Here is a 16,907-nt window from a genome sequence, read left to right on the forward strand (position 1 = left end):
TTAGGAGTGATTTATTGAGAGGCGAGTGTTTCGCAAACACGACGATATTCTCTAAAATAATTGACTGTTGTCTCTTTTCTGAATGACAATCATTCGATCGAGAGCGATAGATAATAACAAATAAAAATAATTATTATCGAGGAACTCACCTTGATCCGCACCATCATGTTCAAATGGCCTTGGCTATATTGTTCAATGACGTCACGCACATCGTATGGTTTCCGAGCCTGCTGAAACTTTCTGCGAGCCACGAAGTACTTGATCTTCCTGATTGCCCGGATAGCATTCCGGTGTGCTTCTGTCAGTCTAAAAAAAAAAGGTAAAAGTCCAAGCTTAAATCGACGTGTTACGAAAAGGGAAAGACACATTACTTATATCTCCTTTTTATTCTTGTTACGTGTCAAAATAAAGAGAATATGAAATCATTGAGAATATAAGAGAATGAAAATATATATGCTGTCGCAAAAATGTTAGTTTGTTGCAATATCACATTATCGACGCGATATTCGATCGCGAATCGCTTCATTACGGCGATAGTTTCAAATTCGCTTTTGATTCAGTTTAGAAAAGAGAAATTGACACCTCCTCGAGAGAGGAAGAGAATTGCGATCTTCACTAACTTAATTTTCGTAGTCGATGGCGCGGTGAGATACAACTAGATACAACTCGTTTCCCTTTCGTGCGCTTCGGCCAAGAAATGGTTGATAAAATGTAATACTAAATCTCGATAATGTAAATTGTATAAAGTATCTCGCGTTTAAAGGCACTTTCAAACCAAAGCGTTAATGTGCTACAACGGAATTTTAATAGAATAACTATATGTAATGAAAATAATAAGTTTTTAATGTTACTTCGAGATAGACTAACGACGTAACGTCAATAACGCTCTATCCGTTTTTTTTTTTTAATTTTGTAATACATAACATAATTGTTATACGAGATGGAAAAATTAATTCGTGCTAAACGCAATGTTACACATGTCAATATTCATCTTGGATTACACGCTGTCACATGTATGTATATCGGTCAAAATATTGAACTTCTTTTTTGTCACGACTTTTATATTAGCCATCATTCGCTGCTTCTCGACCCCTTGACGCTTATCCGGAGAGAGGGAAATATGTTCGAGAAGAACGCCCATTCTTTGGATGTTTACGTTCTCGAGAACGCTTAACTCCCATGGTAGATGCTTCTGTCGTGGGTGTAAATGTGCGAGATAAAATACTTTATATAACGACAACACGTCGTAAGAAATCTCTGTGAAATGTCACGATGGAAAATATCGATTGTTGCTACCCGGGAAATCTAATAATGACAGACAGACAAATAGATGGATTTTTAGATAAAAACTCACACAATGATTATTATAAATTTAATGAGAAATATACATATGAGAGTGCATGTAAAAGGAAAAAAAAAAATAATGATATATAAATAGCAGAAATAATTAATATAGATGTAGGAAAGTTATAAATTAATTTTTAGTGTGTATCATAAATTTTATTAAATTTTCATTACTAGGTCTAAATAAATCTTATTTAGAAAACTTCATCAAACTTAAAAAGTTTTAATTGTACTACTTTTAAGAATATAAGGCTGTATTTTTCACGTTTTATCATTATAATTATATCGCTAATATAATTATACAGTTTTTAATAGCGTAAAGTTTAAAAAAGATCCCATAAGTTGTCTGCCAAGAATAAAAAACTGCCTGACAAATAATTACTTTATTCTTCGACATAAATGTTCCTTTATTATTGCATTAAATTATTAACAGAAAAGAGAGTTTTATTGAAAAATTAAAAAATCATTAAAATATATGTATATATATATATATATATATAGAATGTTACAGAATAACAAAAGCGTGTAATTCATATTCAAAATAATTGTAATTCATAATATATGTAACTTCAGAGAATAATTTATAAAATAGAGAAGAAAAAATACAACAGCCCGAATGAAAAGGACGGGATAGAATGTGTCATATGTATGTACGTTTAAAGAAGCAAGTAAAAGAGCTGCTTTTATAACGCGGTGGAACAATGTTTTAAAATGAGATGGAGGCGTGAATACAGCCGGACGAGGCACGGTAAAATACTGAGAGATACCTGAACGAGGTTCTTCCTGGCAAGCATAAGAAAGCTTTTGGGCGGAAGTAGGTGAACTGCGAGAGCGAAAAATAGGTAGGCGGGAGAAAATCTGGCGAGTATCTTTACGTATAATACAAGTTTTGAACGGGAGCGCGCGAAAACTGGGTCATTTGCACCGGCGTAAAGTAATGGTGCAGCGAAAAAAAGCACTTACATGTCTGTGGGGAGGGTTCGAAAAAAGCCTTTTGTGCGAAATACCGTGCGTTCCATTCGCGCCCGCAGAATCGACTTTTTCGAAATGTCAATGGCGTGGAAAGCTGCGAAAGGTTGTCCGCCCTTCCGACCATTCTCTCTCTCTCTCTCTCTCTCTTTCTTCTTGCTACGAATAACGTTCTCACCGCGATATGTGTATTTTTAGAGCGACGACAAGTGTCGCGTCCAATTTTTATGAACATTGTTAATTTTTAATGAGCGGAAATCGGGAACACATTTTTGTTTCGAAAAATATTGCCTCGTGGCACCGAAATATTCGACAGATTGCATCAGATTTGAATATATCAGCTAGGTGAATGCTAAATTAAACTGAAAAGTCCAAGGGTATGCTAAATATACGAACTTTTGCTTGAAACGCTTGAAATAATATTAATAGAGTAACCATATATTACACACATGTATAAGAGTTTAATATAAAAGGATATTTTCTTAACAAAAGTTCTCAAAGGAAATTTATTCGAAATATTAGTTAAAGTCGTCTTGTAAAACGTATATTCAATGAAAGTAAAATAATAAATGTAATCAATTTAAAAATAAATTGTAATTTAAATTTTTGTTCGAGTGAATATTTATATTTTTAATATCATGATATAAAATGTAAAAAAACGATATGTATTATATTTCACATGTATATAACAATTCAATATACACAGTTCATTCTTTCATTTTTCTCGGCTATTATTTAACTAGAAAATTAAATTAAAGTAAAAACCATTAACTGGAAGTGTTCGGTAGATAGTGAAAATTGAAAAATGCAAATGCAAAAAGTATGACGATGAAAATGACATCTTGCAGGTTATGCAAGATGCATTTTTCCAGTATAATGTTAGAAATCGAATTCTAAGCATTCGGTTCTACTTTCAAAGGACTAGAACTCAAACCTTAGTAGGGTCGAGTTCCGAGTAGCTTCCGAAGGAAGCACGAAGGAAGCTGCATGATTTTCGCGAAATTAAATTTCATTGAAGTAGAGTAAAAACGTATTCTCCGTAGTATTCTCGCGTAGAGAAGTCCGCTTCATCTGATAGAATTCGCGTATAACGATTTGCACGATATTTGTCCGTATATTATGATGTGCACGAGGTAGGTAGAGGTACATGAAAATTCCACGGCACTATCGATTTCGCATACAAAGTGGAAGTAATTTGCATGGAGATATATGTACGTTTCTCGGCTTTCTATACTCTGATTTCGGTCGGCGCGATCTAACTCAGTATACACACGCGAAATGGGCGTTTAATAACTCGACGATCGACCACGATGGCAGTGGCTTGAAAGTTCGCTTTAGAAGTTATCGAACGGATCGTAAACTTCTACACGCGCGCTCTTTGGTTGAGCAATACGTACTCGGAATGCAAAGTAGATACAAGTAGTATTTATTAAAATGAACGATGAAAGCTTAATAAACATGAATCCCAAATTTTCCAGGTTAATTCAATTTTGAATTCCGTTCTTGTAACATCAACATATATCACGTTTCCTAAAATGGGTCTCTAAATGTTCTATGGAACCTTTAAATATGTATGACATTTTCTCTGAGAAAATATACAAAATATATTCGAGTGTATGCATATTCGAACAAATGGCAGACATGTCAAATAATTGCTTTAACAAATTTAATAAATTAATTTTATTAGAAATAAGTTTTCTCATAAGCAAACGATTTTCAAACTCGTGTTTATTAATTCTTTTAAATCTATTTTCATAAATATTGTATATTCCTAAGGTTTCTTATATAATAATTTTTTAGATTATTTTTTAAAATCATTTTTATCGCACATATGTATATTATTTTCTGCCGTAAATGCGCATAATATTGCGACACAGATTTATGTGTCTATTAAAAGATCAAGAGACAAATGTATACTCACGTGGTGACTCTTTGCGGTTCCTCGATGTCGATGTCAATTTCATCGCTCGTTGCCTCCGTCACCGAGCTCGTCTGCGAAGTGAAGAGGCTTCCCCTGCCAATCGGAAACACGCTACTCAAACTAACGGGCTTGCGAGTCAGTTCTTTTGACGTCGCGGAATTGCTCTAGAGAAAGCGCTCCTCGGACGGGGTCGACGTGTACCTGTCACGAAAAGTTTCGCAAACCGCTGCTTGCCGTCGTACAATTCCGCGAGAATTATTTCGACGACATTGGCCGCATATTTTATAAAACGCGAAACTTTGCCAAAGTCCCATTGTCTTAATAAGTATCACGTAGCGTCTGCCGCGGAATATTCCAATTTTTTAAAACTAAAATCTTGGACAGATACGTCAAACAGGGAATGTTTCAAGCATTGTCAATATCTTTCATTTCTGAATTTGACATTTTTTCAAACATGTGGGATTTAAATTTTTATATATCGTAAAACTTATATGCTTAAAGTTAAAAAAAAAATCACAAACTATACAATATTGTATTAAATTACTCGATAAAAATATAACTTTGGACTTTTCAAAGACATAATTCTCTGTTATAAATAAATTGTACGTTAGTTGGTATCGTCAATATTTCTCTGATAATATCTTAATATTTACTGCAATAAATTTTCGTGACGATACGCCATCTGATTAATAATAGATTTTTTTAAATTAATTTAAAGTCGATATTTTCTTAATTTTCTTCTTCTAATTTCTTTTGTCATATTTTTTTTATATGTGAATATTTCTTCCTGAATATGTCATTAAAGATGTATCTATTGTAGTAAATGTTAGGGTATCTTTTGGTCACCTAATGCTCCATGAAAGAGATACTGCATCGTTATTCCACTTTCATCGCACAACTTCCGAGAGTCTTTCTCCAGAGCAATTTGTTGGATTGCATCCCTTGACAATTGAGAGAAATACCGTTGGGAGATATTTCAACAGATATCATGCTGGTACAAATAACAGATAATTAAGCGGGAGTTTAGACTTTGTTTCGAAATATTGTACTGCGATGACACGGCAGATGTGAATTCTGAACTTGCATCAATCAAAAGTAGATTGCAAAATATTGTTTTATACGATACAACGTTGCAAATTTTATACGCTCAGGAATTCTTTCTGGTTACTTTTATAATTTAAGACATAATAAGTTAAGAAAGATGTTATTTTTATAATAGACGTGATATGTTAATAAAATATTCCAATAGCTCCTTTAATGATGCGGTCAATTTATAAGCATTGGAAATTCGCGATTCTTCTCTCCGTGACAAATTATGTACAAACATCATATCATATCTGCTATTTGAATAAATCGTAAATATATATAATTATCGATAAATATCGATAAATGTTTCAATTAAATTATTTCTACTATTATTGTTACTGTTATTTATAAATTGGAACTTCGCAATTCATCAGATAAAATCTAAATATTATTTGATATCTTTGATCAATTTCTCGATAATTGATATGTAAACATGATATTGATGTGATATTGATATACAAATACAAGAGGTGAATCGGAAAACATAGTACAACCGAAAAGAAGATTATTTCTCATGTATAAATAAGTATTCTACAAATGTAGCATAAAATTTTTTAATACGAGACTTTGTTCTCGAGAAAAAAAAATTGATTTTTCCTGACGTATTATGTCGTGAAATTTTTACATACATATCTGTCAAATTAATGTTCAAAGTATATCTCAGCGAAATATGTATTATTTTGTAAATTAAATTTAAAAAAGCAAATTTTTATAATTGGTTAACATGCTGTTTTATCAAAGTAAAATGTCGAGAAACTCGAAAAGTTTAAACTCGAGATTAAAGCGTAATTGTAGAAGATTCTCGGTAAACGTGTTCTCGCAAACGAATGTATCTTTGCCCTTGAAAATCAACGAGCAATTACCAGTAGACTCAAGAAGTTATTGAGACATCTTACTCGGGACTTTGACACTTTTCATTCGATGACGAAGATGGCGAACATTCAGAAATAAGCGCCAATTTCATCGTACCAGCTCGATCTCCGTTGCTTTACTGAGCTGTAAACGAAGCTTCCGAGCGACTCTTCCGCTCGAAGAAATGGACAGAAATCCATCTGTTAGAGGTGACAACGTGAAACTTATCGCACTGTTACCAAATTTTTGAACTTGAATTGCAATATACGTTACTGTCAACGACACTGATCGCAATAATTTTTTCTGTTATTTTAATACATATTCTAATTTTCCTCGCCGACAATATTTGAAACAGATTACTTGGAAAAAAAATCTTTAATTTACATTTTTAATGCACATCATTTATACAAAGCATTTTAAATTAAATTATTATAGCAAAAAGTTTGACTCTGTATATTTCCGATTTACTTTTCACACGATATTATTCTCTTTTGATTATATTATCAATACATAACGGATCCATATGTATTACCGGTTATTTTTACAAACTCACAGAGAATCAGTCATAAAATAAACCCAACGGAGATTTCTCTCTTGATTCAATAAAAGTTGCTCACCGATTGTCACGTCTGGCACGATTCGGCGTACCCGCTTTAGGCTCCTCCATGTAAAAAACCACGTCCCCCTCGTTTTCGAGACGTTGATTGTCATTCTGACCGGTTCCGGCGCCTGCTGATATGCCGCCGGATATCGTGACAGGCGGCAGGGCCGGTTGCTGCTGTTGTTGTTGCTGCTGCTGTTGGCCGTCCATCCGATTCCGCGACTTTCGCCTCTTCAGCACGCTCGCCTTCTTTGCCACCTGGATCATCAGAGACTGAACCCCCGGTGCCCTCCCATTACAACACACATCGAACACAACATGCACTATCCCTACTGGCCGAATATATTTGGCCGAATGTATCTTTCTCCTAACGCAACGAGATCATCGTCGTCATTATCATCATCATCATCATCATCATCATCATCATCATCATCATCATCATCTGGGGAATATCGTGCAAAAGCGACGATCTCTCCCGCGGGATGTCTGGAACGTTTGCTTCGGGAAATTGCGCCGGTCGTGAAATGATGTCGTTTATGTCCTTTTAGCACGAAATGGTTCGATGTAACCGCACACCAGAACCAAAACAGTCCCCGGGGCGTAGTATCGATATATTGAGTGCATTATACACGCATTAAAGCGCATGCACTTTTTTTTATTACTCTCTGAATTTTTAACGCAGAATGTTCTTAAAATGTTTGATTAAACCATACCAGCGTATTCTATTAATCGACGAGAAAATTTTATGCAAACATGCACGTGTTTTAGAAAAGAAATGCATTTTACTTGATAAACTATCAAATATGTGAATATTACTTCACATCCTCAGATATAAAATGCAAAATGCGTAATGGAATATCGAATAAATACATGATAATAATGGTAACGATAAAAAAAGTTATTTATAAGTTTATTTTTAGTTTTGTATCTTTATATTTTTTATTTTTTTTTTTTTATAATTTTATTTTTTTTTTTTATATATTAGCATAAAATTTTTTGTTATAAAATAGGCTGGCAAAATTGTACAAGTCTTAAAAACACTTTGCCGTCGACGTTTAAACCTTTCGTATAAATGTTTTGTATGTCTTCCGATTTTCCGACATCTCTTTTCTTAATGCCTATATTTTTCATGCAGAGATTTGCCAAGCCACAACCGGCGTAAACTCCCACACATTTTTGCGTTTGAGCAAGATTCCAGTCTTTCGCTTTGCAGATTTATGTAGAGGCAAGAAGTAAGCGCGAACGCGCGCATACACACACACACAAACGTACATAAATAACTGTAAATCTTATGTATTATTCAGGCTCGTGCATGTTATAAAATATCGTTAAGCATAAGGCAAAGTCACTTTTGTATATCACATGATACCGATAGTTATCCTCGAAAGTAACGTAATGGTGCGCCAAGAAAAATATGTAAGCGAGAGATATATAAAAGCACAAATACGATCTAACAAACGATTATTTCTTCGTCGGCAAGCTTTAAGAAGCTTATGCAAAGTACCACTCGTTCAAGAAGAAGTAACTTTCTCGATCGCTAGTGAATCATTTCATATTTTCTTTTATCGAAAAAGGAAAAAAAATTAGTGACGTATATCTTGTCTGTTTAACATGTGTAGCGAAAATAAATAAAAAAAATTCCAATTAAGCAGAAACGTCTCTCGTTACAATAAATAATTAAAAAATTATCTAACACTAAAGCTAAAAAGCGACATAAAGATCTCACAGAAGCTGCCATTGTTTTATCTTTCGTAAGAAAGGTTTTTCCAGTTGTTTCTCTTCGCGATGATTAACACTTCGACATGTACTTTCGTCGCACCTTTAATCATTTGTATATAATGTGTATGTAATGTTTTTGTCTGAGAAAATCATCAATTTTAATGCTGTATTAATTTTTTTAACTTATATTCGTGAAAAGATTATAAATTTTGATTTTCTTCTTAAATTATCCGAAAGAATATATTGAGTAAAAATAAAATTAGAAAAAAAAATATATTTTTCAATAAAAATAGTTATAAGAAAAAAATAATAAGAAGATTAAAATAAAAGAGGTTAATATGAAAAACGCATATTTGTCATTTTGATAATTTAACAGACCAATATTACCTTCTAAACGTTAACGTTAAACGTGACTACAAATAAGACGTATTTATGTACATAAAGGTTCGAACGTAGTAAAGCTTCGGTTAAAGATAAGTGTGCGGCGAAAGTACGGTGTTTTGTCATTACATATGTTTTAAATATGCGCATATTCTACATTCAGCTGACACAGTGAGAATACAGTGACCCCGGCTTTCATAATAAAAGGTAGACGTTTCACGGTGTAACAGAAATGTGTAAAGAAATGTGATAAAAAGTTGGGAAAAAATAAACATGCAAAAGAGAGATAAGAATAGAAATAAATATAAACCATTTACATACCATCTTCTTTACACAAATCAACTGAAATATATATATTAGGTACATTTTATCATCGTTAAATTATCACTGAGCATTGTTAGTATTTTAAATAATGTGTCGTAGAAAAATGGTATTTTTATCTCGACATATATATTTTTATTTCGATATATTGCGCGTTTTTTATATATAGTTCGAGAACTTTGGCAGCAGATGCAAAATGGAGACAATACTGCTCCTATGAATAAAATCGCTCCCTGTTAATCGAGCATACGCAAAATGTGCCGATAGGCTAATCATGGAGTTTTTCAAATTTCCTTAAATTTATTACTACCGTAACAATCGTTAGTTTCGGACGCATGGTTCGCATCTGCATTTTCCATTGTTCGAGCAATTTTACGACGTCTAGACGCGTTACGAAACACAAATACAAAAATATAATAGTTATTTCGACGATAATAATCGAAAATGGGAATCAAACGCAGCCGTATTGAAAAACCAAGTGTCATTCTAAAAATATCACGTTCGTTATTTGACTCGTATATTCAAAAGCAATTTATTTGAGGATGACAACTATTCAAACTATTTTTCTCAATCGATAATGTTTAAAGTACAAAATTACAAAAAAAAAAAGACAATAGACTCTATGAAAAGGGACGCGTAAATGACGATAAGATTAATCAATTGATTTTTCATGGATTATATAATAATATTTTAGAAAATTCCGATATATACACATATATTCCATGTGCTCAGCATTCCAACTAATAAATGGTACTATTAAAACCATAAAGATATATATATATATATATATATATATATATATTCAAAAGGTAAAAACCAGTCCATTAAAAAAGGGGGCGAATCGTCCGCATTATGCACTCTCTGGAAACGAAATCAAAACGAACGAATGTGAAAACCAAAGCGCAATGCTTGTTACTTCATAAGTAAGGGGGGGGGGGGGGGTAAATGTACAAAAGCTTCTAAGCGCATCTTTAACTGCATAAACACACGTATATGTGACTAGCACAACATGAAGGAAAAATAAAATTGTCTCGGATCTCGGCGATAAATAACGGCACATTGAGAACATCGAGCAAAATTCGCATTCTCCGCTTACATCCATCCACTGCCAAATTATCGTCGGACAAGTAAAAATACACCATCATTATCATCATCGTTCTTGTATGATTAACGATAAATAATATTAGACGGCGGACTCCCTCGCGAATCTCATTGTGTGCAGATTGCGATCGCGTGAAAAGCTTTATTATAGAAAGAATTTGTAACAGCGACCTTATATATGCATATAATGAATATCCGTTAATAAAATTGCATAACGGCTTCGATATTAAGTCGTTATGACGTATTCCAAAGACATTTGCACGCGAGATGAGAGATATGAAATCTAATGACATTTATAGTTTTATTATCATAAGTGTGAAGAGTATATATCTACCAAATTGTAAATCAAATTAATAAATGTTCGAAAGTAAGACTACGACACATTTTTTATATTTTGTATGATAAACTGATATATGCAAAATAATTGTTGTTTTTCTATTAAATTCTCTATTAAACAATGTGTTAGAATTCCAGAGTTATTTTTTGAAAAAGTTAAAAACTTTCTTTCTTTAAATAAAAAAATTAACAAGTAAATTAAAGTCATTGGAAAATTTTGTTAGTGCAATTTCGTTTTTAATTTTTCAATTTCATTTAATAAATATGACGAATTCCTTTTATGCAAACCTTATATATTTCGGCATTTAACATGACACGGTAATTTGTGAATTGCTGATTAGCTTGATTTATTGAACGTTAATTAAAAATATTTCATATTTTTGGGAAAGGATATATAAAAGGTCTGCATCGGGATTCGTTCAATTATCAAATATAAATTTTGCTTTAAAAAGCAGAAAACCTATTTTATTTATTTTATAATTAAAAATTTAATTATTTCGTTTCGGTTATTACTTTTGAAAGATGTGTGATTATTATTATTATTATTATATACGTCGTGTATATAATCCTTTCAAGCTGCTTATTCGCGCGGCACAGATCGACGACATAGAACAAATTTGATTTCTCGAAATCCGCTTAGGGGAGTATACGAAGCGAGCACAAACGGTGAGCCACTCCACCAACCCGGTATTATAGTCCAATAATCCGATCGCGCGCGGGGACGTATATAATCGCGGTAAAAGTCGGGAGATCTTAGAAGCAATTAGCTCGGAGATATATAACGATATACTGGATTGGGCGAAATACAATGGGTAATTTCAAATCCAATAGCGTGCTCGACAAAGAGGGGGGGGGGCGGGGGGCGGGGAGGGGAAGGAATTGCGGGTTTTCCGCAAGCCTCAACGGGGTGATTACGAGATTCGCGACGGATTAGATCCGTCTCGCTTGTGACACGGTAATCGTTCGCGGCACGATCATTTAAAACACGTCAAGGAACATTATATAAGCAGCTAAGAACATCAACAGTCAACAGCTAATACGGCTACTTCTCCCGCTTTCCGCTATACTCGCAAACGGGGAAACGTTACCTTGCCGAGGGGCGTCGAGGGCTGCCCGGCCGGCGCCGGGTCCTTGATGTAGATATTCCACGTGGCGACGCTGTTGATGGCCTTGTCGGCGGCGTAACACCTCCACAGGCATTGTATTAACATCGCGGCAGCTGGTATCTGTCGATTAAAATGCTTCTGCCGTTGCTTCTGTTGTACCTTCAACGCGAAGCCGGAACCTAAGATACCCTGAAAAAAAAAATACAAAAAATACCCATTCGTGATAATGATCTGTTTGCGTTTTATTTTGTTTAAACTAGCATGAAAAAGTCCAATTACAAATACAAATACGTATAAAATTAAATTTTTTTAAAAATCTTGAGTTAATTTCTTCTGTACTGATAATAATGTATAATTATACTGATATAATAATACTACATAATTACTGATATATAATATAATGTGATAATATCGAGACATTTATAATTTTTAAATTGTAGTATATAATCAAAAATAAAGATTCTTTTTACAAAACTTTAGAAAAACAAATAATAAAATAATAATCTTCGTTTAATTTAAAATAGGTTTGATAAAATTTCTGTTGAATTGAATTAATTTAATTAAAAAAGTAAAATTTAATTTTGAGGATTAATTACAAAGATATGTATGCGTGTATAATACAAAATGAAATAGCGACAAAAAATTCATAATCTGCGTAGATATTTTCATTAAAAAATCGATTTTAAAATAGGTTGGAGTAAAAATTAGTAAATAATAAACGAAATATGTATCATGAGAAAAAATAGCTACTCACAGCTGGAAGTGCGAAAAAGGATATGGCGAACACGCTGAAACATGAGGCTACAATTTTTCCCATCCACGTTTGCGGGACCGTATCACCGTAACCTATTGTCGTTACTGTGATCTATAATAAAAGTATTAAACCTTCGTTATTATGTATGAAAATTATGTATGTAAACGATACAACGTTGTATAATGTATATGGTATAATGTTTCTATAGGTTTAAGCCTGAAGGGTTTTACTATGTAAACAGTCTAGTTTGTCAACAGGTTTGTTAACTCGTGAAATCCAATCAGTTGATCCAATCTCGTTAATTAGCAAATATTAGCAAATTAATAAGTAATTTATATGTATTGCATGCAGCCTTTGTAAGGGATGATATCAATTATCTACATATGGTCATTAATATAATTGCGATTCGAACGTGATTACTATCGTTCATCGATCTCCTCCTAATTTTTCGTGGCTAATTAACCAGGTTATTATTTTTCTTCATGACTTAGATTTTTCATAAAATTTCATCAATAATTAATGAGTTATAGAATTTTATTGATTTAATTCTTTATGCATTTCGTTTTCAGAAGACAACGTTTTTTTTTTTCTTTTTTACATCAAACTCTATATCTTTTGCGTGCTTTAAATGTAATCGGAAGATTTCTTCTCTTTAATAGGTTATCGCAAAATTGATATAAGAGACGTCTGATAAAAAAAAATCTGTAATGAGACACATACCACTCCCCACCAAAGTGCATCGGCATAACTGGAGAAGTCTGTTTTGCCGTCGGGTCCAACTGCATCTTTTTCGGCGAGGTACACGAAGTAGCTGCTGAAAATGAGTCCTAGGAACCCAATGTACAGCGTTGTAATCAGCTCCTGTTATATAGAGAAAATATATAATTTTGCAAGTATTAAAATATAAATTTTATATTTTAACAATTTTTGTATTTTAAAAATATAAAAATAAAAAAAATATTTTGCATTCACATATACGTGCTTAATTTTCTAAAAATAATTAAATTGTTAAGATTTTATTCTCGCACGTCGATGTATTAAAATTAAAAACTTTTTCCGACGATGTACCTGACGATGTATGAAAACCACGGAGCCTAGGAGCCGCCACGTGCCACCCTGACGGTCGACATGAAGCATTCGAAGAATTTGCAAAAATCGAATTCCCCTGATAGCGGAAGTGGCGAACACCTGACCGTTGCTTCCCACCGACAGAACTACCATGGACGCTACCACAACGATTAAATCTAAAACAAAACGAGAGAAATGTGCGTAATAAAAAGTATAAAGAAATAATCGGATAATATTCGCGTATGTAACATATATATATATATATATATATATATATATATATATATATATATGTAATTACAGACATAGTGTTTCTGCACGCTGTATCCATTAAAATACAATAAATATTTTCGACCATGTATAGAGGATTGGTTAAATATACATAATCGATGAACGCACAGCGTGTAATCTGATTATTATTAATGTTTAATCCGACGTTACCATTTATTTGCAAAATTCATTTGCTGTGATACACATTGCCGATTGAAAACAATAATTCCCTTGCCACATATCCGCACGCTATGGAATCGTGGCAAAACGCGTGCAATTCCGGTCGCCTTTTCGCTACTTTATTGATAATAATCATCTATTTTCTACGTTACAATTACCATTCATACATTTTAGTGTCTACAAGTGAAGTGAAATAAGATACAGTGTATACTGATAATTATTTGACACGAGAAATATATGTTGTACGTTAATGGAGAAACGCAATTAATCTATTATATATTATAAGATTAAAAAATTTATATATAACAACTATATAATCGGATAAAAATTTTTATATAACAACTTTTATCACACGGTGCAGTAAATGTAATGTACGAAAATCAGTTAAAAAATATTTTATCGTTGATTTGAATCACTGATTTACATCAATTGCGAGTATATACACGAATATGAACGATTGCTATTCGAAGAATTTTGCTCGAGCACATTATTTCTCGGTCTTGTCATAGCAAATATATTACAATAATGTGTATCGTTATGTAACGTAATGTATGCGCATAATTTAAATCAAGTAAATTGAAATATAATGAATTATCTAAGTTAATAGATATATTTTATATGTAAAAAAATTTCCTCTTTTAATTTCGAGTATTATTTGAATGTATCCATTCTTTTTCTTTTTTCGTTTAGGACATCGGTAATATGTTCATCACCAATGTAACTGCGAAGTAGAATTCAGAAAACGGAGGGCGAATCAATTTTTCGCTAGGTCTGCAATTAAGTGAGGAATTTTGCCGTTTGCGTGTTTCATTTGTGAAACACGTCCAACAGAACGATGGCAGAAACGCGATACACAAAGCGCCCGCAATCTTGATTTCAGCGAAATGGATTCGATATTAGGGCCAGGGCTTAATCTCGCAAAGTTGGTCGCGCAAACGGCTCTACGAGCGATACGATTACAAAGGGGCGATATTCTCACGATTCAATTTTGCACCACGTCGATCGGACAATGCGAATATCGGATTAATTTCAGCCATACCGCGTCGTTTCGGGCCGCAACTCGGCTTGCTATTATTAAGAGACGAGAACACGCCCAAACACGCAAACTCACCTATGATACAAATCGGTTTCCGTATGAATCGTAGCCGTCCGCAGCAGCCCATGTACTTCGATCTGCAGCCCGCGCTCCATAATCGAACCATGTACTCGACCCCGAAGAATACCACGAGACATATTTCCTGGACAGTAATGAAGTGCAATTCAAATGTCATGCCTCTCATTCGGAATACGTCGTAATCATCTCATACTCGCGCACAACCTTTGTTACATATTTTCATTCCGGCTGAATATATTTGCGTGGCCTGATTAAATCAATCGCCTGTTGTGACACGCACTGTTACCAAGACACAAAAATATTATCTATCTAATAAAAGGTATATCGCAGAAGAAAAAAAGATAACTTGAATTCTACATATTATAAAAGAGCAAACTATACCTGTCTATTTTTAGTTACACCTATTGTTAGCCATCCCAATGCTATTTATGTTTCTTCCGTGACATATGTATATATGATTTCATAGTCAGATGTTTCCAACTGTTTTAAAATTATAATCTACATATAATATTTAGATCACGTAATAAAAGTTAACTCATTTCATGCTTCCTACTTTTTTCTTTTTTTAGATTTAAATCTAAAAGATGTATATTATATTAAATAAATATAAAAAAGTTAGCGTTCTGTAGGCTACAAAAAACACATTGTGTACATTTTTTAAGTTTAAGTAAACTAACAATAAGATGTCTATCTTTTTACTTTGAAGAGGCAACAAGAGCAAGAAAAGAGGAGTTTAAAAAGTTTATTTCTTTCTATTTATGTATATAATTGTTCTTTTTTCTTTCCTCTTTTGAAAATGTGAAATATATTTCATAGATATTAATATTATAAATATCCCGTTTTATCATTGTTGTTATTAATAGAAATAAAATTATATAAAATATAATTATATTGATTCCGTACATGCACGGTTAAATACACGCGATCCAATTAACTGATATACGCCCATGTATTGCACAACGAGTAATTAAAGAAACATTATTAACTATCAACCAAAAATATTTGAACATTTCGCTAATGCGCTTAACAATTTGGCTTAATTAACCAATGCTAATAGGAAAAAAATTGCGATTTAGTACAGATTAGTATAGACGTTAGTTAATCGTATCGTTAAAATGAATATGCAATGAACGCGGTAGAGTATGAATTCAAGTGGCTATTGTATCGATTGTACTAGCGCCGTTGTATCAACAGGATGCCCTAGAAAGACGAGGACATCGACGTTAGAATCGCAACGAAGCGGAAGAGATCCTTGAGAATTGGCTCACTACATGTGCACTTTTATGACTCAGAACTTATTGTTAGACGAGAACTTCGTGTTTTATACATGCTTGCATTACAAAAAAAAAAAAATTAAAAATATCGCGTAATTTTTTATAACCATATTAATTTATATAAAATGAACAATGTCAATTTTTCGTATCGATGATTTTATACAATTTATGTTTAACTTTATAATATAAATTGTGTGTATGAAACTTTCTCGAAAAAAAGTTAAACTTTTTCCTTGTCTAACGTAAGATAAGAGGAAAAATTAATTTTATTTGTGCAGCCTCGACGACAGAAGAAAGAAAAAAAAAAGTTTCGTCAAGAACTCTGTTATAAAGTCTATTCTCAGGTAAACCAATAAATGTGAACTTTCCTTTTCAAGGATTAATTAAATGAGGTTTACCTTATACCTCTTTACGGAATACATTGCGAAACTCTCATGTATGAAACTCTAATTATTATTTAATGTTCGCACATTATTTTAATATTTGCAAATTCTTGTTAATCTTTTCATG

General features: G+C 32.9%; 1 protein-coding gene across 6 annotated transcripts in view; it reads right to left on the reverse strand.

Moving 5' to 3' along the window:
• Kcnq (KCNQ potassium channel) overlaps window positions 1-16,907 on the reverse strand; it is a 43,065-nt gene that overhangs the window by 7,232 nt on the left and 18,926 nt on the right. Inside the window, exons 4-12 of one of the 6 annotated variants that reach the window (XM_072891430.1) lie at window positions 15,121-15,247; window positions 13,560-13,735; window positions 13,212-13,352; window positions 12,492-12,602; window positions 11,720-11,926; window positions 9,195-9,215; window positions 6,790-7,031; window positions 4,235-4,345; window positions 150-306 (exon numbers count right to left, since the gene is read on the reverse strand). In XM_072891430.1, the coding sequence (XP_072747531.1) occupies window positions 150-306; window positions 4,235-4,345; window positions 6,790-7,031; window positions 9,195-9,215; window positions 11,720-11,926; window positions 12,492-12,602; window positions 13,212-13,352; window positions 13,560-13,735; window positions 15,121-15,247 (1,293 nt within the window). Of the gene's footprint in view, window positions 1-149; window positions 307-4,234; window positions 4,346-6,789; window positions 7,047-9,194; window positions 9,216-11,719; window positions 11,927-12,491; window positions 12,603-13,211; window positions 13,353-13,559; window positions 13,736-15,120; window positions 15,248-16,907 lie in introns of all 6 variants that reach the window. The other 5 variants (XM_072891431.1, XM_072891429.1, XM_072891433.1 and 2 more) reach the window with 5 other exon arrangements.

This window comes from Anoplolepis gracilipes, chromosome 4 (genome assembly GCF_047496725.1).
Source record: "Anoplolepis gracilipes chromosome 4, ASM4749672v1, whole genome shotgun sequence".
Classification (NCBI taxonomy): Eukaryota; Metazoa; Arthropoda; class Insecta; order Hymenoptera; family Formicidae; genus Anoplolepis; species Anoplolepis gracilipes.